This window comes from Pinus tabuliformis, chromosome 4_1 (genome assembly GCF_031772625.1).
Source record: "Pinus tabuliformis cultivar Carrire ecotype Pingquan chromosome 4_1, CPIR1, whole genome shotgun sequence".
Taxonomy (NCBI): Eukaryota; Viridiplantae; Streptophyta; class Pinopsida; order Pinales; family Pinaceae; genus Pinus; species Pinus tabuliformis.
Window position 1 is genome coordinate 495,670,611 of NC_142303.1, and position 23,895 is coordinate 495,694,505.

A 23,895-nucleotide genomic window follows, 5' to 3' on the forward strand; every position below is an offset into this window, starting at 1 on the left:
AGGTCCCTGATCTCTGTTTACTTAGTAGTTCTTGTGAGCCGATGGTCTTTATTTCTCTTTTTTGACATCTTTGCAAGATTATGAGAGATTTTTCGGCGAAAATCACATGGAATACCATTTGTCGACGCGTTTCGAACCAACTAGTGTGGTTCATCGTCAAGACAAGTTGAAGAAACCGATCCAGCTTAGCATGATAAATTGACTAACGACTACTTTTGACCTTAGGACCCAGGTCAAATTCTTATTTATTAATTTAATGTTATTATTATAATTATTATTATTATTATTATTTTTCAACCTATGATTAATATATATATATATATGTGTGTGTGTGTAGAATACCAATAATAATTATTTAATAATTTGAATAAATAAATTATCAAACCAACCATTAAAATTATTAATCCTACCTTAATAACCTAATATATATATATATATATTAATTTTAATTTAATTAAATAAATAAATTCCCTTTTTAAAATCAACCATTTTAGCTAATTTAACTTATTTCCATAAGAAAAATAATTATAATTATAATTATAATAATAACATTAAATTAATCAATAAGAATTTGACCTAGGTCCTAAGGCCAAAATTAACCGTTAGTCAATTTAGCCGTTGGAGACTCTGCTCAGACTATTTATCATGCTAAGTTGGATCTGTTTCTTCAACTTGTCCTGACGATGAACCACACTAGTTGGTTCGAAACGCGTTGACAAATGGTATTCCATGTAATTTTGGCCGAAAAATCTCTCATAAACTTGATATGGATCACAGAACCCTGAACTCTATAATCTTTGGAAAATTTATAGTTAGGATAAGGTAGGGGGAAATTTTGATTGATATAATAACATTTTATAATAGGAAAAAAAGTAGCTCACTTTTTATGCAAATAGATACATTTTAAAACATTTTTTTATTTAAAATTTCAAATATAAATAGTTGAATATAGACCCCAACTTACTCAAAATAATTTCACTTAAGATCATTTAAAACATATTAAATGTTGTGAGTGTGATAGTTTAAAACATCCATTTTTTCTTTACATACCACAAGAAAGTAATTAATACGTGACCAAAGTGTCAACTTATATTAAATTATTGTAATTATGCTGCGAACCCAGAAACATTCGCAATGTAGTATCTACGTGGAATAAACTCTGTGAGGAGTTTGAAAGTTTGTGATAATAACTTGTCGAATAGTGGGCTCACCTTGCAAGGGTAGCAGATGCCCTCATCCCGACGGGTGAGCACTTGGGATTGATGATGGAGATTTTAGTGATTGAATGATTTGAAAGCATGAAGAAATTCTGTTGGTCAATCCAAAACGCATGGGATCTCGTGCTTCTGTTGTAACCAAAGGAAATTGGTGTGCTTTTTCATACGATTTAAACCATGCGCCATGTCTGCAGCCTGCTTCAACGACCAAGCAAAACATTTTCCGTTCTCAGTTTTACCATTCCAGTCGATATTAAGTCAGTAATAACAGTCCTTCACATCCTTTTTTGGCTCTCTATGGTCCATAAATTGGTGCTAGTAAGCTGGGCTTCGGGCTAATAGATCGGTGCAAGTTTAACATAGCTGTGAACCCAGGTTGAACCCAGCCCATTCTTGTATGTGCTGTAACCTTTCAAGAACTGTGATCCATACTAGTGGCCCTGACCTGTGAAGGAGTTAAAAGAAATCAGTTTCAAGTATGGTGTTTGCCTTAGCTTACTACCCTCTGCTTATATTATTACTCTTGTGCATTTCTGCCAGGGGTACTGAAGATGGAACAGTGCTCTTGAGACTCAAATCGAGTATAGTTGACTCCGTGGGCTACCTACATGACTGGAGATCAGATGGATTAGAGTCTCATTGTACATGGTCAGGAGTGACCTGTGATGGTGTTGGTATGGGTCGAGTGACAGGCCTTGATCTCTCTGGAATGAATCTCACTGGAAATATTTCTGATGATATATATTTGCTTTCAAAGCTCAAAAGCTTAAAATTGGCCTCCAATGGTTTCTCTGGGCCACTGCCAGGATCCATAGCCAATATGACAGAACTGGTTGTTTTAGACATAAGTCGAAATTTCTTTGTTAGTAACTTCCCCACCGGATTGTCTAGAGCTAAGGGTCTCATGAACGTTTCTGCTTACAGCAACAACTTCACAGGACCTTTGCCTGAGGACATAGGCTTATTGTCCCAGCTTGAGCATCTAGACTTCAGAGGAAGTTTTTTTGATGGAAGTATTCCGTCCTCATATGGAGGTTTGTCCCAGCTCAAGTTTTTAGGTCTCTCGGGAAATAATCTCACAGGGCTTATTCCTCCAGAGCTAGGTAAGCTTTCCATGTTGCAGACGTTGCTATTAGGGTATAATAAGTTGGAGGGTCGAATCCCTTCAGAGCTGGGAAATCTTAGTAGGTTGGAGTATTTAGATCTGGCTTGCTCTAATATTTCTGCAAGTATTCCAGCAGAGCTGACCAAGCTAAGTATGCTTAGAACATTGTTTTTGTATAGGAACAGCCTTACAGGAATTATTCCTCGGGATATTGGTAATATGAGTTCACTCATGTCTCTTGATCTTTCTGATAATTTTCTCTCAGGCACCATTCCTGATGAAATAGGTATGCTGAAGAGTTTGACACTTTTCAGTGTTATGTTCAACCACATGAGTGGTCGTGTCCCGGACAGTATATGTGATCTTCCTAACCTTGTAACTTTGGAGATATGGAATAATTCATTTTCAGGTATACTTCCTCAAGCACTTGGCATAAATTCGGCTCTCCAATGGTTAGATGTCTCTTCTAATTCTTTCACAGGTCCAATACCTCCTCAGTTGTGTAGAGGAGGCAATCTTACCAAAGTCATTCTTTTTAATAACCATTTCTCAGGACCCATTCCCAACAGCTTGGCTAATTGCCCATCTCTTCGGAGAGTAAGAATGCAGAAAAATCAACTCTCTGGTGCGATCCCTGCAGGATTTGGATTGCTGCCAAATCTTAACAGGTTTGAATTGGCAAAAAACATGCTAAATGGCAGTATCCCATTTGATCTCAGCCTATCCTCAAAGCTTTCATTTCTGGATCTCTCCTATAATGAGTTTGAAGGAAGTCTTCCAGGGAATATTTCTAAAATGGTCAGTTTGGAGAATTTCTATGCCTCCAACAACAATTTAGTTGGCAAAATTCCAACAGATTTTGGAGGCTGTTCGAGCCTCTCAGTTTTGGACCTGTCTGAGAATCATCTTTCAGGGACAATTCCCAGAAGCATTAGAATATGTGAGAAACTGGTAAGCTTGGATTTGAAGCAAAATGAACTGAGTGGAGCCATTCCTTCTGAACTTGCAGCTATGTCTGCTTTAGCCATGTTGGATCTATCTCAAAACGCTCTGACAGGCATTATATCTCCTGAATTTGGAAATGCCACGGCCCTTGAGATTTTCAATGTGTCATACAACAATCTCTCTGGTCCACTTCCAATTCAAGGGATATTCAGGTCTGCCAACCCAGATGCTTTTGTTGGTAACCCAAATCTCTGTGGAGGTATTTTGACTAACTGCCACTTCATTACAGACAGCCTGCTACCTCCCAGTACTTTAGATAAAAAGGGACCCAGGCCTTTGGCATGGATGGTTGGAGTAATATGTGCAGTTTCATTGGCAATGGCAATTTTCCTATTAGGAGGGCGTTTGCTTTGCATCAAGTCCCAAAACGGGTTCTTCTGCAGGAAAGTCAGTCTCAAGGACAACTACCTCAATGAAGACTGGCCATGGCAGCTCACTGCATTTCAGAGACTAAGTTTCACAAGCATGGACATACTGGCCTGCATAGAAGAAAGTAATATCATAGGAATGGGTGGGACTGGTACTGTCTACAAGGCCGAGATGCCCAGTGGTGAAATTGTAGCAGTGAAAAAGCTCTACAACATGGATAAAAAAAAGCCTGGCTTCCTAGCAGAGGTAGATGTCTTGGGAAGGCTGAGACATAGAAATATAGTGAGACTGCTTGGCTACTGTTACAACTATTCTAATCCCATGCTTATCTATGAATACATGCCAAATGGAAGCCTTGCAGATGCTTTGCATGGGAAGAAGTCACTTAACAATTTATTGGCAGACTGGGTCACGAGGTATAATATTGCAGTGGGAATTGCACAGGGCTTGTGTTATCTCCACCATGATTGTTCCCCTTCGGTCATACACAGGGACGTCAAATCAAGCAATATTCTGCTTGACTCCAATCTTGATGCTAGGGTTGCTGACTTTGGAGTTGCAAAGCTCGTTGAGTCCAATGAAGCAATGTCCACTGTTGCTGGCTCATACGGATACATCGCTCCAGGTTAGATTCAGATATGCATACTCTTTTCGATATTAACTCGTTCATCCTCGCACATAGAGATCAGCTATTTTTTTTATGTCAATAGCTGTAGTTGCGGTAAAGGGCTGCAGTGTTTTAATCAGCAAATAGTTAATAGGATGTATGTGTAAAATAATTGTATTTTGTGGTGATTAGAAATGAGTTATGTTCTTATAAAATCTCCTTTCGGTCTGAGTATCTGCGAAGTGTAGGTTTATTTATATTTATTTCTATTCTTTTTAAGATTTAATATTTTTATATTACTAAATTTTCATTCGTATAGATATCGATAATGGAATCATTGATTACAAGATAGATTAGACTTTTTCTGTGGATGTTTGAAAAACAGTATAGATATCGATAATGGAATCATTGATTACAAGATAGATTAGACTTTTTCTGTGGATGTTTGAAAAACAGTAATGATCGATTAGTTGTACTTGTTTCTGTAATATTTCTGGGGGTGGATGTTTGTTTCCGTAAGTTTTTTAAGTTGGAATATACAAATAATATATATATTTTTGGTGTCGATTTCAATTAATTATATATCTATATATATATATATTACTTTCAAATTTAAGAATAAGTTATGTGATGATAAAGGTTGGAGGATAAAAGGAAGTTTAGATATTACAAAGAGGTGACCATTATCATTCTTGCTAACCAGAATTATCTTTTTGTTTTGATCAACTTTAAGAAAAATATGAACATGACTAATTCACATGAGCTTTGAAGCCAAACCCGATGGTGGTCTACTCTCAAGACTCCTTGGGAGCATAGAATTTGTAACCATCATACCAAGAGGGTGGAGGATGAAACGCATTTTATTTTAGATTGTGTTTCCATTACTCAAGTGAGCTCTCATTTCCCTAACATCTTTCACACTTCCAATCTTGATCTTGGTAGGCTCATTTCCCTTCTTTTTAAGTATATATAAAAATAAGATTCTCAAGAAGAAGAACCACCACCACCACACCCAATGCTTTTAATAATAATTATAAATAAAAAATAACTATGTATCTTTTACTTCTTCATCATTATCATTCAATTATTAATAATTATTAAATGAATAGTAAAGATTTAATTTATATGAAATATTTTTAATAATAATCATAAATAAATAAAAAGGTAATTATGTATTTTTTACCTTGAAAAATATCTAAATGGTTATTATAAAATTTATTTTGATTTTGATGTAGTACATTAAACTTTTATTTATTAATATTATTTTATAATATTTTTATTTATTATATATATAATTTAAAATTTATATATATTTGATTATATATTATTTTTTTTATAATTAATTTTAATAATTTATAATATAATTAATTTTTGTAATTTTATTTATTTATTGTAATAATATGTATTACGAGGTAAGTAGGTTAATATCTATTATAAATTATTTTCCAAACTATTTAATTTATATAAAAAATAGTTTTTATAAATTATTTAACTGAAATAGTTTATAAAATTGAGGAATAACATTCTCACTGTTAAAAAAATATTCTCACTTAACAAAACATAAATTTATATAATTAAATTTGAAACTAAAATTAAATATATTCAGAGTATTGTTATTTTTCATGGAAAGTATTTTTATTTTTCATTAAACTATATTTATAATTAAAATAAATTTAAATTTATTTTAGTTATTAATATTTTTATATTATATAGTTAATATCTGATTTCCAATTGTATTTCAGAAGTACTGATGTTCGAGTTATCACTCCACTATTAATATCGTTATATTTGTAATGTTGAACCACTGATCTCCGATTGTATTTCGGACGTATTGATGTATAAATTACCCATCTCTAATTGTCTTGCATAGGTATTAATATTGCTCACATGCTTTTCAAAAGAGGAGTAACAGAAATACTTAGGGTCATTCACTATGCATACAAACATGACAATAGGGTTGACACTGGCATATATCTTTATCTTAATTTCTATTTTTTTTCTTCTTTTTAGCATTCATTGGCAATATGATGGACAATCAGTTGTCATGAAAGACTAATAATGAATGCAATCTATAGTTTTTTTGGATTTTTACCACTATGTTACATGTAAGAGCCAGGATGAATGCTTATTTTTTCTAAGAGTCAGGATGAGAAGAAAGGTCAAAGAACTATGTACTTGTACTCTCTTTTTATAAATATATAAAATAACAGCGTTTTTTTTTCTTCTGAACAAAAAAATTATTAATATTGAAATTATCGGTTTTTTGAATGCAGAGTATGCATACACTCTAAAGGTAGATGAAAAGAGTGATATATACAGCTTTGGGGTTGTGCTTATGGAACTTCTGACAGGTAAAAGGCCTGTTGAGCCCGAATTTGGAGAGGCCATGAATATTGTAGAGTGGGTGAGATCAAAGTTTAGAGTCAAGGATGAAAAAGAGGAAGCTTTGGATCATAACGTCGCAGCTTCTTCGAACTCGGTGAAAGAAGAGATGATGCTAGTGCTGCGAATAGCGTTGGTGTGCACCAGCAGACTGCCCACCGACAGGCCTTCCATGAGAGACGTGGTTACCATGTTGAGCGAGGCAAAGCCGAGGAAAAAAATTAGTACAAATGTTAGAGATTAATTCCTGATACTATGTGTGCCTAGATATACACCAGATTCTCCAACTTTCATGCTATACAATATGCAGTGATTATTGGTTTTACTTTTGGGTGCTTCAGCTTGTATGGAGAAGCGTCGGTGTGCACCAGTAGACTGCCCACAGAGAGGCATTCCATGAGAGATGTGGTTACCATGTCGGGCAAAGGCAAAGCCGAGGAGAAAAGAATCAGTGCAAATGTCAGAGATATCAAAAAATATTTCAATAATTCCTGAGCCCATGTGTGCCTGTGTATACATCCGATTCTCCATATTTCATGCTGTAAAATATGGATTGATTATTGGCTTAGCTTTTGAGTGCTTCAGCTTATATGGAGGAGTGTCTTTGTAGAAGTCAGTGAGAGGTAGGATGCAGCAGTTATAAATAAGGAATCTAAGACTTGCATGTGGGTAAGTATTTTAAAAGTCAGGTTCTGAAATTAGCCATGTGCATCGAAGCTTGTAAACATGTAGCGCTTCAGCAATATAATATTTGTTTTCATATGGAAGGGGAATTATATTATGTCTGTTGTACATGGGAAGCTCTAGATTAATTTTATCAAGTCAAACACTTAGAAATTGAAAATTCAGGCCATTATCAGTCTTTGTTTGGAAATTAATTTCACCCTATTAGAAGCCCGAGTCTTAAAACTTGTCCTGACAGAGACATCATCACAGCAGATACTTTAAAAGATAGATTTTACATAGCGGAGAGTCCAGAAACACAATAATCTTTGCTAATATAATATTTCCTGTTTCGTGTGTATATAAATAAAAAACCAACTACCTCTTCTGCACCCAGGCTCTTAGAACAGCTCACTTATGCACATGTTTTCTGTTCTTTACTGCAACAAATGAGCCTATGGACTATCTACTTATAAAATTAATTATTGTTTTTTCTTCCATGAATGATCTTTAAAATATAATCTCGTGAGAAACCGCTGAGATACCATTCAGTGTTTATTGGTCATATCTACAGTGCATTGTTGTGGAGGGGACAGAATTAAACTAATGGAAAGGAATACTTGAATTTATCAAATTTGTTCAAAAATATTAGAATCTGAACATTTTCATTGTTCGCAGGTACAAAATTCATGAACATTATTAGAGAATAATACTTACATAATGTGCTTGAAGTGACCTCCTCATCACACAACAATGTAAACTTAACAATATAAACTTATTCAGCTTCAAGTGCATCTTCTTGTAGTTCCAAGGACATCACGATGGGACATAGACACGTGCCGGAGACACAATACAGGGACAGGGATTCTGTCGAAATAATATTTACAATTTTCGAAATCGGAAATGGAAGAAAAATTATTTCTTCAAATAGAAATGACTGCAATAAATATATATATATATATATGAACCTCAATCCATGGTAGAATGATTTTTATGGAATGTTCACCACTGAGGTTACAACTTCAAGTTCAGTTATAGGATGACCTTGGTTAAATTGTCATTGTCTCTATCGAATAAGCATAAACACAGATTATATTAACTAATTTAAAGAATAAAAACATAATCTCTTTTTCATGATTCTGGGTAGATTGGTTATTTTTTAGTACGGTTTTGGGGACCTAAAATCAAACCACAATGGTGGCCACTATTTATTTTAATACCAAAACATTCAAAATTTCCTACCTTATTGTACTTATAAGAATTATTTATCACCAATTTCAACTTGTTTAAATTTTTCCATATATATTAAGAAGGAATTACTCATCACTAATTTAAACTTATTCAATTTTTGTCACATAAATTAACATGTCAAAAAATTAAACCCACTAGTTATTAATAATTAAAAATATTTCTCTAATTAAAAATGTGAAATAAAACATTCAAATCTAATTTAATGAAATCTAATAAAAATTTTCTAACCAAATAATATAAAAAAATATGGAAAAACAATTTAGAAAATATAATATAAATTTTATAACTAGTTATAATTTATTTTTATTTTGATATAGAGTAAAAGATATTATAATTATGCCACATTCCCTTACGAGGTTGGATTGAGCAAATCTAGCCAATTACAAGGCTCTACTTTTGTCCTCCTCCATCAAATAAAAAAATTACATGTGGAATCATGCTTATAGTTCAATGTCTTGCACCTACGCCCCTCTCGCCTCTATTACACCCCTTGTCTTTGCCCCGCCAGGGATCAAACCCACAATGAGCCCTTTCATTCAAATCATTTGGGATCAAACCCTCAACGGCCTCCGACGAGCCTCTGCCCCTAAAGATTTCCTCACCACCCTTCATCCAACTCGGATGGGATCTTTGTTTTGTTGTCGAAGCGCAGGGCAAAGACAACATAAACAAAGGACATGACTCATATCTTCACTTCGTACCTCACTGAGAAATGTTCTTTTTTTATAAGAAATCACTTTTGGTATGTTCTTACCCTATACTTGGGCATTTATTTTTCTTTTATAGGCAATAGGAAATAGGGTAATGTTGGTTCTCTGGTGTGGGCATATCTGTTGTTTTTCTTAGGAAGAATGTCATTGTGCATTTAATATGGAAAATAAAAAGGTGGATTATAAAATATGATGTGAGATGAATAGTCTAGTTATAGAGAGTCAACAATTATTTACTCAACCCATGACAGGGAACTGTAGCTTCTTGGTAGTGCACATTTTGGGCTAGGTGGGTATAGAGCTGCAGAAAAGGCTCTAGACGAGGATATATTTTTTAAGGTTGATTATGCTGATGCACATTGTGATATTGGGTTGGTGATGCATGCCATGGGCGAGGAAGAGAGATTCATATAAGAGTTTCAAAAAACCATAGACCTGAAGCCAAATCATATGGATGCTTTGTATACTATTGGATGGTTGTTTAGAGATGTTGGTATGTAACAAACAGTTGTAGAAATGTACAAAAAGGTGTCTTTTATCTAGCCTAATCACTAGCGTGCTCAACTCAAAAACGTGGTGGCATAGTTGGGTGTTGGAGAAACTATAGAAGCTAAGAAAGCTTTGAAAGAGGCTTTCAAAATGACAAATAGGGTGGAATTATATGATGATATTATGCATTTAAAGCATCTTGAGAAGAGGCCTAAAGGGCTTTCTTCAATGATTAGAAGAGCATACAAACATGGAGGTTCTGAAGCTTAGGTACAGATGGGAACTGGTAATGCGAGCTTTGAAGAAGGAATATTGGTTGTTGAACTAGGAAGGTTTACAAGAGCAAGTGGAAAAACCGCACCTAGACAATACTTGTCCCGCGCTCTAGATATCAAAAGCTTCCAAAGGCTAACTAGATTGAATATTTGTGATATAAATCTTCTGAAAAAGGAATTAACTAAAACAAAAGTGTGCATTTCTCAATTTGTCATGTATCTGAGAAAACCATCCTCAAAGCAGCTCTTGAACAAATTTACAGAGATTGCTCCATTTTCTCAAGCCATAAACATTCCAAGGAGATGTCAAGGCAGTGAATGAAAGAGTGTTAAGTGTATTGGATGGGACAAGATCAGGCAGAGTGGATTTGGGTTTTTTTTATGCCATTATTGCCCCCATTTGTGCAAGTTCCCCAGAGAAAAGAAAACATTACGCTTTTGATGCTTTAGTTTGGTGTTAAAGAAAGTGTGCATAGATTGGGAAGCTAAATGAAAATTCCTAATTATAATGTTAAGGGTAGTCTATCTTCCATCAGAAGGAGTCAATGACATGATGGAAGTTCACAAAGAGGATGAAGCTTCCAAGTATCTCATTTCCCAAGCTTTTAGAAATGTTTGACATCATGCACACCCTAGTAAAGCTTGAGGTAAGTGATAGGGTGCGTCATGGTCCTTTAAATTGTGAAGTTTTCTCCTTCATATTTTTCCATTCCATTTGTTTTCTCCAATTATTAATTTTATGATTTCTAAACATGATAGATATGTCATCCTATCCATTCCACTGAGACTGCAACTAAGCTCCCAAGGCCTGATTCTGTTTCAAGGATAATTTTGTTCTAACCTCTTTCCTATATGATGCATAAATTATTTATCTTTCAATAAGTTGTGGTAATTTATGTAAGCATAAATTTCTTGTTTTTCATTTTGAAACATTTATGAAATTCCATGGTTCTATATGGTGAACGATAATTTTCACTCCTTTGTTTCCATCCTATTTAGTATGCGGAAACTGATCTAATTAACCATTGTTCCATTGTTGCAACTCATTAAGGGAAGTTTGAGGTCTAAAATCGGCCTCCTAAGGAAATTATAAAATAATAGTGGAAATAATAAAATAATATTAGATTACATCATCAAATTTTAGAGGGAAGAAAGGAAAAACTATTTTTCCAACTTGTATTTTCAACGTATCTTCCTAACAGTTTACTCAAATTTAAAGCGCAACACTCGTTGGATGCAAAATTTGATTCCCCGTCCAAGGAGTACCCATGTTGCATACTTTTGATGGACCATACTACACGAAAAATGACTTGCACAAGCTTCAAACTCTGGTTTCTAATTTTGTTAGTATTGTGAGTTCATTTTGACATTGACTGAATCTTATTGAATAAAGATTGAGGTAAGTCATAGGGTGTGTTATGGTCCTTTAACTTGTGAATTTTTTTCCTTCATATTTTTCCATTTCATTTGTTTTTTCAAAGTATTAAGTCTATGGTTTCTAAACATGACAGATATGTCATCCTATCCATTCCCCTGAGATTGCATCTAAGCTCGCAAGGCTTTGAGCTTATGTTTCAAGGAAAATTTTGTTCTAACTTCTTTCTTGTATGATGCATAAATTATCTATCTTTCAATCAAGAGATGTAATATATATAAGCATAACTTTCCTATTTTTTATTTTGAAAAAATTACGAAATTCCATGGTTCTATAGGGTGAATGATAGTTTCCACTTCTCTATTTCCTTCCCGCTTAGTGTGTGGAAACTATCTAATTAACCATTTTTCCACTGTTGTAGCTATCGTTCCACTATTGCAGCCATATAAGTTTCATTGTTCCATTGTTGTAGCTATCGTTCCACTATTGCAACTATCTGAGTTCCATTATTCCTATTGCAGTTATCATTTCCTTCCATGGTTCTATCCCAAGAGAATAGATATTTTCCACTGTTGAAACTATTTGACGATTCAAATTAGATCAATTTCTTCCACACACACACACACACACACACACACACACACACACACACATATATATATTGACTTCAATTGAAACTATTACATATACCTATTTTTTAGACTTTAATTAAAACTATGTTGCTGAATGCACATAAATATTCGATATACATTGAATATAATTTATTCAAGTATACTGAAGGATTTAAGCATGTAAAGGATTTACAAATGAAACACTCTTTAAGAATATTAATATGGTTTGTGGTTTAGAAAATGCGAGTCAAAAGTTTCAAAATTTGTAATGCAAGTTTGTTAGTATTGTGAGTTCATTTTGAGATTGATTGAATCTTCTTGAATAACTGAACTTAGAAAATTATTAATGTTCGGTATGTTAATTGATTGTTGCCAATAACAAAGAATCAAAACTAGCTACAAAGTGTAGATACGAGGGGAAAACAATGTTTACTTCAAATTTGAACCAAATTGGTCAAATTGAGGCTTCTTTTGGTGCACCAAAGATTCTGGAGGAAGTTTGTGCTCATAACTAAACATTAAATAAGGTGATGTCTTGGTTGTTCTTCTTTCTAGTTGTATTTTTTAACCATTTCAAAACATTACAGTTGACCTTCCTAATGAATTCTATAGCTCATTAAGGTCAAATTGTCTACGAATTAGGAAGCCTTAAATGTGAATAGGTAACTAGAGCAAAGGGTGGTCATTGAAACTATTTACAGTATTTCTGAGAGATACTTTTTAATTAAATTATTAGAAGGCATCAACATGAAAATGTATGCATGATTCAGGGTATCTTTAAGAAGACCTTGCATTGATATTGAAGACAAAGAACCTCCTTTGAATGATCAGCAGGAACAGAAATCAGTATTTGTTTTATGTTATTTAAAATGTCGTATTTTTTTTAAAATGCTGCAAATCTTATGAGGCACCTAAGTTTTTACCATGACTTAGGAGTTCTGCGCCATAAGCATCATTCTCATAGTGGTTTGGGAAATCTATTAGGAAGCTTGGTCTAGTAGTTCATTGTTTTCTAATTTTTTATCATCATGGTCTATGCATTAATAATTAGTCTCATGTGTGCCCTGATGACCTCGATCATTCTCATTTTGTGTTTTATAGTAATCCCAACATACCATGGAATTATATATTAATCTTGTGCTTCTATTTCCAGAAATAATTCATGATAAATTACTCTAAATTTTAGATCTAATGACCAAGGACCATACTAATTTAGGACTCAATATCTACTACTTACACATGATCCCAAACACCTAAGTGAGAAATTTTGTTCTATTTTTAGTTCTAACATGACGTCTAGAGAGAAATATGCATGAGAACAAAGCTCCTATTTCCTATGGATTGATCTTAAAGGTTAGTAAGTTTTTCAAGTGTTTATGTGAAAAATTATTTTTCATAAATTGTTGCAAGGAAAAAACAGTTGTTGAACTGATCACAGTTGTAGGCATCCTACAATACATTTCCTATGAGTTCACTATTTGGGATTCCTATCGTATATCTTTTAAACTATTCCAGGGTTAATAGACTTGATTGTAAGTTGGAATATGACTAGTATTGTTCGTTATTCTAATTTCAGATGGGGTTATCAAGATGTTGCAGATAATAGTATGGTTGTTGTTCCTGGCAAGTATTTTGTCTCTCGTAAAAGCATTTTCATTGCAGGAAATGGTAGATTCAAATGGTTTTGATGTTTTTCAAACCCCTCCTCGAGATTCACCACAAAATCAACATCAAACAAGCCTACACCAACATACTAGTAGTGGGAAAGAAGAGTCCCCCTATTTTTGCACTATACTGGGATAAAAAGATGTAATTTTCTCTTCAAGAACGTTGATGAAAACTAAATTATCTTATTCGAATGGGACCAATTCGCACACATATATTTGGAATACATCTTTGATGGACTCTATGTAAATTCTACTAGAAAATATCCCCATAAAAGCTCTGAAACATATAATAGGTAGACTACGGCTTGTATATATAGAGTAAAGTTTAAATGATTGGCAGTGATGTTAACACTCTTATCTGAAACTACAACACAATGATTTTAATTGAGCATCAAATGATAAATGGACGTAATGTTCATGTTTTCTTTATTATTTGTAACCTTTTTGTTATTAGTTAAATATAAGAATTGAATTTGAGCCTAAGTGCAAATTCAAGGGACCAAGTATAATGTACATTTCTATGTATGATACATATGTAACAATAATATAAAAGTTCACAATGAAGAAAATGCATAACATTTGTAGAATATGAGTAAAACAATGAGTCTGCTCATGTAGGCTCATTCAAATATGGCTTCCATAGTGAACAAAAGGTGATAGGATGAATCTTCCAACATAGAGAAATACACCCATCCTCCAAACACATATCCCAATTTGAATAATGTTTATGAAGCATGGCTCTTGCATAGTCAATTATTTTGTCACTAGGTATTTCACACACAAATCCCCCTTCCTTAACTCTACTAACCTAGTTCAAATGACTCTCATTTCTCTCCAGACAAGATGCACCAGCATATGCTACATTAATAAGTAAGCCCATGGAAGCCTCAACTTCAACCATACACATATCCTTGCACTCTGTCCCCTTGAAACATACATTGGTTGAATCCAAGAATCTACATATATGATCTATAGTGTTCTTAAATCTTTCTATGAAATTAGGAGATGCATGGTCTATACCATTATCACTCAATAATAGGGGATTTAGGTCCTTTATGAATTTGATGAACTTATCACGAGGTGGAACTAATATTAACCGATTGTCTTTTCCTTCATTCTTTTCCAAGTTGTCCCCTAAGAGTTGATGAAGACGAAATTGTGCACATATAGCTAATTCCTCCTCTTCTTTGACACCTAGGGCTTTCCCTGGTGAGGGAATCTAGGGGTTTTGTAATGACGTTGACTTCCATATCAAGTTTAAAACTCTTTTCATATATGTTCAAATGGTTAGGGAAGTCAATGAAGGAGGGCCTACTAAAAAGGGTGCCCCAAGAGTGTTTGTTATGATACTTAGCCTTAGGAGACTAGGAGGCTTCACTAGTCTTATAGCCAATGCCTCCATGAATGTGGGCCATTGTATTCCATGAGAAACACCAACATCTATTATATGGAGAGATTTATTGGTCTGGTCTTCAAAGGCTTCAAGCAGATACTTATTAGCTATAATGATACCATGGAATTAGCTTACCAAACTTGATGAGTGCCTTGTGAAACAACTTTGGATCTAAAGAGAGAAATTTTGAGAAAGGAAGAGATGCACCAGTATGCATGATCTTGGCAGTGAAATATCTTAGCACATGTGTTGCAAGCCCATTGATCGCATCACCTGAGATTGATGCAAGACCATGGAGGACCCATATGAGATGTTGAATGTGAACAATGTAATTGTTGGCTATAGCTACTATACAACAATTTAGTAGTTGTTCATCCCATCTCAATCCCTTGCAAGGATTAGATGGAATACTATGGTGTCCACCTGATTTTCCCTGGTTATTGCTCTTGCTAATATTGTTGTTATTATTGTTGTTGTTGTTGTTTCCTGTGGCCTCCCAATCTAATTGATTATTTGATTCTACTTGATGTAGAGAAATTAACCTAATTTCTGGGGCCAAGCAGTGGTTGCCAGGATTTCCTTTCTCATTTATGGACAAAGGCAATCTGTAATCAATCGTTTCTAAGTAGAAACTTCTACTCATTTATCTAAAATTTCTCCATGATGCAAATTTTTCTTCAAAACTTTGAAAGTCTCAAATCTATATGTTTAATTTAACAAAAATCTTCATTAACAATGGAATGAAATTGCTCCAAATCTTTGATTGTTTTAGAGTTGGCCAATTTTCATCTCTATGGAAAATTTGGATCTTCTTGAATTTTATATATTTCAAATAGCTGCTTTGAATGATGAATAGAAACATCCTTATAGTATTGAACATATTTTGAATAACGCTTCTCTAAATCTTGAACAAACTTCTTCATTAGGCAAAAATGATCCTTCTCTCTAAGGAAATATGTAAGTAGAGAACCCCCACATTACAAAGATTATCACTTCTAAATTAGAAATTCATGGATGACTCAAAAAAATTCACCTACGTAATACACATAGATAATGGAAACGATATTCTACAATAAAAACCTAAGAATATAAAAAATGCAAGCATGTTTATTTTGCTAATAACAACAATACCTTCTTAAAAACAAAAGTTTATACATGTAACCACATTTATTATTTCAACGAAAACAATATAATCAACACAACGTTGGACATTGCAAATAAAGTTTATTATAGCTCTGCTTTATATCTTGAATATTCCAAACGAAATGTTTGAAAACTTCAAACTTGAAAAGTCATGATTCAAGAATCATAACATCTCTCACACTTTCTACTCGTAGTTGTTACTACCACATTGTTAAGTTTAGAGAGGATTTCTATTAAAAGTTATTTCCTTTTAATCAAGAAATTCAGTTAGAGCTTCAACCAATGCTAGTTAAAAGTTCTTTCCTTTTAATAAAAAAAATCGGCCAAAGCTTACCAATGTTGATTTACAATATAAAACATGGTATTTTTACCAGATCTCTAAATTCGAACTTCCAAAATGTTACAAAATTAAAACATATATAGTATAATATACACTAAATATTAAAAAAAAATATATATATTAAAATAATTTAATAAATCAATATCATTTATATGACTATGAAATCAAATTATAAGTTTTCCTATATTTTTCTAATTTAACAATCTTATGGGCTTATCTTTACACTTTTTGAAGCAATGGCTAGCTATAACTAGTTTATATAATCATGTTGACTTGTTAGATCGGTAACATTGTTACACTATCGCATAAGGAGGTTTCGGAATTAATAGTGTTGTTTTGGTTACTTTTAAGGGTGGTTAAAACAATACAATTTTTATCTATTAAATATATGATATTGATAAATATAAAAAGATATCAATTGATTCATCATTTTTACATTATTAGTGTTACTTTATGTATTTCTAAAACTAGTTAAAATAATATTTTTTTAAGATATTTAATATATGATATTTATAAATATAAACAATATTAAAAATAACATGAAAATATTATATACAAAACTAATTATGTGTGTTATTAATGATTAGAAATGTAAAAAGTTTTTTTTTTTTTTAAATATTTGGTTTCAAGATAATGGTAAAGCTATTTATATTATTGCTTTTGCGAACAATCTACCATTATGCTTTGTTTTCAAAGCGTTGTTATTTTAGAAAAAGCTAAAACAAAAATTATCGAAAATATTTATTTATTAAATAAATTTTATTTTTCATATTTAATGAAGTTAAAATATCCTTTTTTTTTATATTTTTTAACATAGAAGTAGGTTATTGAAATGATAGAAAACAAATAACGCCGAAGGTAAAATGTGTGATGGAACATAGTTTATTTTATTTAATTAGAAAATGTTTAGCACAGTATATTAATAAAGATAATCTAGATATAATCTACACGTATATTTTTCTGAGGTTATGGTTTCAAGTTTTTTTTATGGGTGAACAATGTAATTATATGTAATATAGTATTAGTTTAAAAATATCAATTGGTATATTAAATGCATAATTTGTTAAATTAGATATTTTAGGATGTATGCGATAAAGCTAGTATATTAGATGATGCATTTGAGAACTTTACAATTTATTAAAAACATGTTTATGTTTTTAATAGTTAAGTTTATAATAATTTTTTAAATATGTGTATATGTGATAGATTTATGGGGATATGTTTTTGGATATGTGCATAATACTTCACTTTGATATCTATTTTTCTCTTTTAATTATAGTAATAAAGTGAGATATTGGCATTTTTTTGGGGAGTTTTCTGGTGTTGTTCATAAAGCGAAAGGAATGATTCCCTATAAAAGAATATTAGTGGAAGTTAAATAAATATTTTATTTTAAGAAAAAGATAATGTCTAAAAGAACATTTTCTAATTATTATTAATATCATAGGAATTATTTTGGAAGCTTTAAAGAAGATTAAATTAGGGGATTAAACAACTACTATAGTCAACGTTACTTAAAAGTCGCATTGCTATCCAAAAATAATATAAGTTTGCTAGTATAACTATCAAATATTATACATGAAGTCAAAATATTAAAGTCATGAGATCACATGCTAGAGACGTTGAAGAATCTTCATAGAAAGCAGTGAGAAATTTCAAATAATCATACACTAGTTCTTGTTGTAAACATTGACAATACCAATTTTCATCTTGATAGTAACATGAATATATCAGCCTAAGAGAAATATTTTGAGTCAAGTAAGGTGGACACAGAGAGAGAAAATGGGGGAATATATAATGGTGAGAGAAAAAGGGGGAATATATAATGGTGATATTGTAGATGTAGATAAAACCACATCATAAATAGAGGGTTTTGATATTTTCATCAAAATGAATCCATAAATCTCTAAAAAACTTCTCATGGTGACTATCTATGTGTGTGACTATATTGTAGTTTAAATAAGTGTCCATTAGCATAATGAGAAATGCAATTCAATATGCAAATGGAAGTTCAAACAACTTACTATAATAACCATTTGAGCTTTTGTTCTTATACTTGCCTCATGTTAGTATCCTATAGTCATAGTAGTCAGAAATAAATTTTGTCTTTCAAATTTTGTCAAAAGTATAAAGGTGTGGCTATGATCTTGTGGAAGATCAAGCTTTAGGTCTGAGGTGGGAATATTTTTTTTATTATTCATTGTAAATATGCCAACATATGTCAAGAGTCACAAAGATGTTATTTTATATCCCAAGGGGTCAACTTAAGTAGGTGTAGGGTCAAGTTACATCAAGTAAACATGAGAAATATTGTGTTGCCATGCTTTGTCATCACGGGCACAAAATTATAGATGTCTTGAGTCAGTTTACATGTCAAATCATGATTGGTCATGACATCAGCAACAATACAACAATTAAGAGGAAAATTGTTGCGCTTTGGTCATTTAAGTTCAAATCGTGATTATTGCCATCAAGTTCATTCTTAGTCACTTTTGAATGTTAATTCCAACATTGTCTTCATACAAGATCTCTTTCCTTGTCATTTTCCATCGGAAAGCTCAGTGTATGGTTGTTTGAGGTTGTTGCACAAAGGAGGTAGGGGAGGCACTGCGCTTTTGGTTGTAGGTGGAGGTTTGAGAGATGAAAGATTTACATATTCAAATAAGGTTTCTAAAGTGGAATTTTATTATTTAAAGGAAATTTCACATGTGTAATAGACATCAAGCAACTCAAGGAGTGACCAGAGCTACATCAACCATGGATTCGTTGTGCTTCTCTGTTGCATTTCTACCAAGGCACTAAATTTTGATGGTGAAATCATGGTTTTTAGTATTTGGTCCATAAATTAATACATTAAGTGGCTATTTTGAATGTTAATATCCGCTCCAAGCCATTTGTCTCAATCAGAAGGTCAGTATTTGGTCAAGTCACGTGGATGAAGGTGCGTTGTGCAACTGAGTTGCACTTTTGGATGCAAGAAGAAGTTTTATGGTTTGAAGTATTTTGGTTGATCTAGATGTTTTATCACAGGTTTAAAGCATTATATGGACCATTTCACACCATCCCAGTACATTCATAAGCCATAGGATGGTCAGAGATAGTATAATCTTCGAGTGTTGTGATTTCACATAGTCACCATATTTTCACCATATATCCTAAACCCTGTACCCATTATCCATGAAATTTTTACAGTAGAGGAATGGGGGTTAGGTGAATAATCACACTTAATTTTAGGTTAAAATTATTAACGGCATTCAAGAAATGGGCTACCATCATCTAGAGCTAGTTTTGGATAGTATCGATATCCATGAGTCAGATTTGGCTCAATCTTTTATGGAGAAGTTTTATGATTATATTAACTTTATGTCAAAAATTCAACTCAATATGACTTACAATTTAGGAGATATGTGAAAAATACAGTCACTCTGTTTTGATGCTGCATTTTTACTGTAGGGGAGGCATTGCGTTTCCCGACAGTCATCTTTTTTACCACATTACCCAAGGAAAAATATTATGTAACTTGTTTTATGGTCTTATTAATTGAAATAAAGCATATAATAACTCATAGGCTTGATTTGGGGCTGAGGAATTAATGAAAAACACTTAGAAAATATTTGGTTAAGTAGTCCCTAGTCTTTAGCAGTTCGTTCTATTTTCATTGCAAAAGTTAGAAACAACATTCCTAATGAGGATTAAACCCCTGGAGGTGGAAACTAACTCATTTTCGTCTATTTTATGATGTGTCTGTAATGAAAAAGGAGCTGGTCAGATTGGAGAGGAGGAGACTTGTGTATGTTGTAAATGTTCTAAATACTTGTGAGTGAATGAAAGATTGAAGGCAACTTGTAGGGATTCTTGTGTCAAATATTGATGGTGTTGTTATTCCTTCTTGTTGTAATTTTAACTTATGTTATTTGCATGCCTTAAATATATGTCTTCATGTTTGGAAGAACAAGAAAATCTATTTAGAATTCATTTAAAATTTGCTTTGATTTAGTTTCCCAGGCAATCTATGTTTTCTTCTTCAAACAACAATTAGAATTTATCTGTATTTTGATACTCTTCATGTTGTTTCCATATTTTTATCACATACCCTCCTACAATGAATTAATTCCATTACCAAGACTTCCTACATTACCCTGTGAAAAAACCCTTTCTCTCCTCATTTTATCAATAAACAAATAATCAATTTGACATGAATCCAAGTTCAATGGATTTTTCTTTCTTCTTACCAAAAAACCTTTGAAAATCATACCTTATTGGCCACTATGCCTAGCCTAATACCATATTAGTTGAGCAACCTAAGAGAGAGATCCCTCTCTAAAGTTAGAAGAGATATATTCCAACTTCTAAGTGGTTTGTGGTTACCTCTAGAATTTCTCTCCTCGGCCTAGGGAAATTTATGAGGTGCTAACATTATGTTAGATATAAAATATACACTATTTTAGATTTATAACAAATTTATGCATTATGTTATGCTCAACAACCTAACTACTAGTTTACTTTTTAGTAAAAACATACATTACAAAATACATGCAATGTTCTAATAATATACTTAAATGGTTCATGGAAAAGCATTAGTTGAATATGTGAATTGATATGCAAAGAATATAAGTGAGCCACTTCAGTCATTTAAATTTTTGTACTTCCAATGCAATCATGTACAAAAATAATAGATACACAAAAACATATAAGTGAGTTTCATAGTGTAAGTCTTGGCCTAGTGAAGTATTGAGTTAATCCATTCTCTTTCCAATCTAAAATTTATTTGATTGTTCCATTCTATTAATCAATTACAATATTCCTCAGATTGTTCATGGAAAGCATCACTCAATGAAATGGATGTATATTTCAAAATTTGATATAGAATATGTTGTTACTATTAAATTGATTCAAATGTATGATATTACATGGATTTCTCTTAAAATTCCATTTGTGATGTATTGTGTATATTGTTGGAACATCCATGAATTTTCAAGCCCCTAAAGATGCTCTCACATATAAAAAATTTAGAATTTATACAATAATTCAAATTATTTTAATAAATTAATAAAAGATTCTTCGACATCAATAATTCATGCCATTATACTTTTGATGTATTAATTATCTTACTATTTTAGTTCAAAACTAATAATCAAAGGATTATTTGCTTGTTGACATTGGGTTCATAAAATTTGTTCACGGTCATAAATATATATTTTGAAATATGAGGCTTTTATAACAATAATAAGTTTTTTTTGTCGAATAAAAGATAATTTTTAATGGTTATGTATAGGAAATCTCCCTCTTCATAGCATGATTCCAAGAGGTTAGGGAAGAAGTATTTCATAATGCAAGGAAAATAGTGGGGAGAAAATGATTAATGGTGATGTTGAAACTCCCAAGTATTTATATAACATCAAAATTACTTGAAATTACATGCCAATAGACGTGAACATCAAATATAAATTTTATGATCTCCCATGTCAGTAAGAACTTTTAGTGGCACATTTACCTTATTTAATGAATGCCTATAGGAATGTGTCAGATTCAATTGGGAATAATATTATTTCCATTATGAAAGATATAAGTGTATCTAGAAGATATTTGGATACATATTATGAGTAAAAAAAAAATGATTTCAAATAACCAAATAATTCATTGTAATGGCCTATGTATATTGTTTAAAGATATTGTTTGAGGATGCTTTAGAAATTGTGAATAAATTAATTTGTAAATTCTAACACTAGTGATATATGACTCTTATTTCAGTAAATGATTTATAGTTGATGGTCATTTCACAAGCAAGTTAATGTAAATGTTGTATATTTGTAGCTACCAGCATTAATGTATTATTTCTCCCTTTTGATATTAGTAAATTATAACTATTTTAATGATGGATATATTCATCACATTTCTACAATAACAATGTGTGTTTGTAATATATTCAAATTATAATTGTATTGAACCATTGGACGATATTGTTAATTATATAAGTTTATTTAGATAAATTTCTCTATTATAGTTATATGGGTAACATCAATTTTATAAATGCAATTAAAATTTAATTTTGTATCTAGCTTAAAACTTTGTGGATCACCTCTAAAATGATATATGTTATGAGTATGGGGAACAAGTGTGATGAAATAGCATAAATTGTTTTTTTTTTAAAAGAAAATTTGATTAATTTTGTGGATGTTTAATTCCACCGTTTACTAAATTTGGTTGAAGATGTTGAATTAGTTGATTGAATGAGTTGTAAATGAAATTTTTTCTCAATAAAAACATTAAAAAATCTTGATTTTTATTAAGGAAATAGAAATTAAGAGTGCATATATGAAGAGTACATTGTGACAAATTCTCCCTTTTTTATGTGCAAATTCCTAAAGAAATTCCATGTAAAAGCTACAGTCAAGTAGGATAATGAATATGGTGAAAAGAGACTAGAATATAGGTCACTAAAACCAAAATAAAAGACAGACAAATGAAAATTATACTTATTTACTTATATTATTCTCAAATGCATTCTTCATTCCAAATTTACATTCATTAAATTATTAACATTAAATTTTCTATTACATTATAGATATTTACAATTTGGAAAAAATAAATAAATGAATTTTGTTCCATACCAAAATAAACCAAATAATTAGATATGTATTTTATGAAATGTAAAAAATATATACCTACACTTAAAATTTCAGACACTCATATCCATTCCCTTTAGAATTAGCTAATTAATAGAATGATGAGTGGACCAACATGCGAATAAAGAAGAAAAAATGCAAAATGGATCTGAACAGACCAAAAATATAAAGATTCATTCAATATAGAAATTGATTCAAGCGTGTAGTATGTAATAGATACTACAGATATTAACTTCATAATTATTTATCTTTTATTTCGAGGTTAAAATACTTCATTTTAATGTATATATTTTTCATATATAAAATTATAGAAATATTGTTTCAAGATTAAAATTATTGCTTTTAATATATATCTCTATTGATGAAGATATAGACGTATCCCACTACATATGAATATGGTTCTATTTTTCAACGAATGTGCGTATCATAATAAAACAATGCTATTTGCATTTGATTAAGCGATTTGTACACATTTAAGACAAAATCTCAAATTGAGTCTATCTTGAATATGTTAACAACCTTGAGAATATTATTAGGTTGGATTGAATGTCATTGAAATGTGTTATTTTCCAATCCAAAATGGTTATCATTTTTAATAGGAGATATGCTATTTATGTATGGGATAGTAACTTATAATCTTTAGACACAGGTAAATAATTTTGACATT

General features: G+C 31.8%; 1 protein-coding gene and 2 pseudogenes across 1 annotated transcript; 2 read left to right on the forward strand and 1 right to left on the reverse strand.

Annotated features, from left to right (window-relative positions):
• The first annotated feature begins 1,217 nt into the window (after positions 1-1,217).
• LOC149176686 (uncharacterized) lies at positions 1,218-7,447 on the forward strand. Its single transcript, XM_089419951.1, has 2 exons — positions 1,218-4,321; positions 6,577-7,447. Exons 1-2 carry the CDS (start codon positions 1,696-1,698, stop codon positions 6,927-6,929), a joined length of 2,979 nt encoding a protein of 992 aa, XP_089276077.1. The 5' UTR covers positions 1,218-1,695; the 3' UTR covers positions 6,930-7,447.
• On the forward strand, positions 7,100-11,638 carry LOC149176687 (putative TPR repeat-containing protein At2g32450; annotated as a pseudogene).
• A 2,698-nt stretch (positions 11,639-14,336) lies between these two features.
• On the reverse strand, positions 14,337-15,762 carry LOC149176688 (protein NODULATION SIGNALING PATHWAY 1-like; annotated as a pseudogene).
• Positions 15,763-23,895: the final 8,133 nt, after the last annotated feature.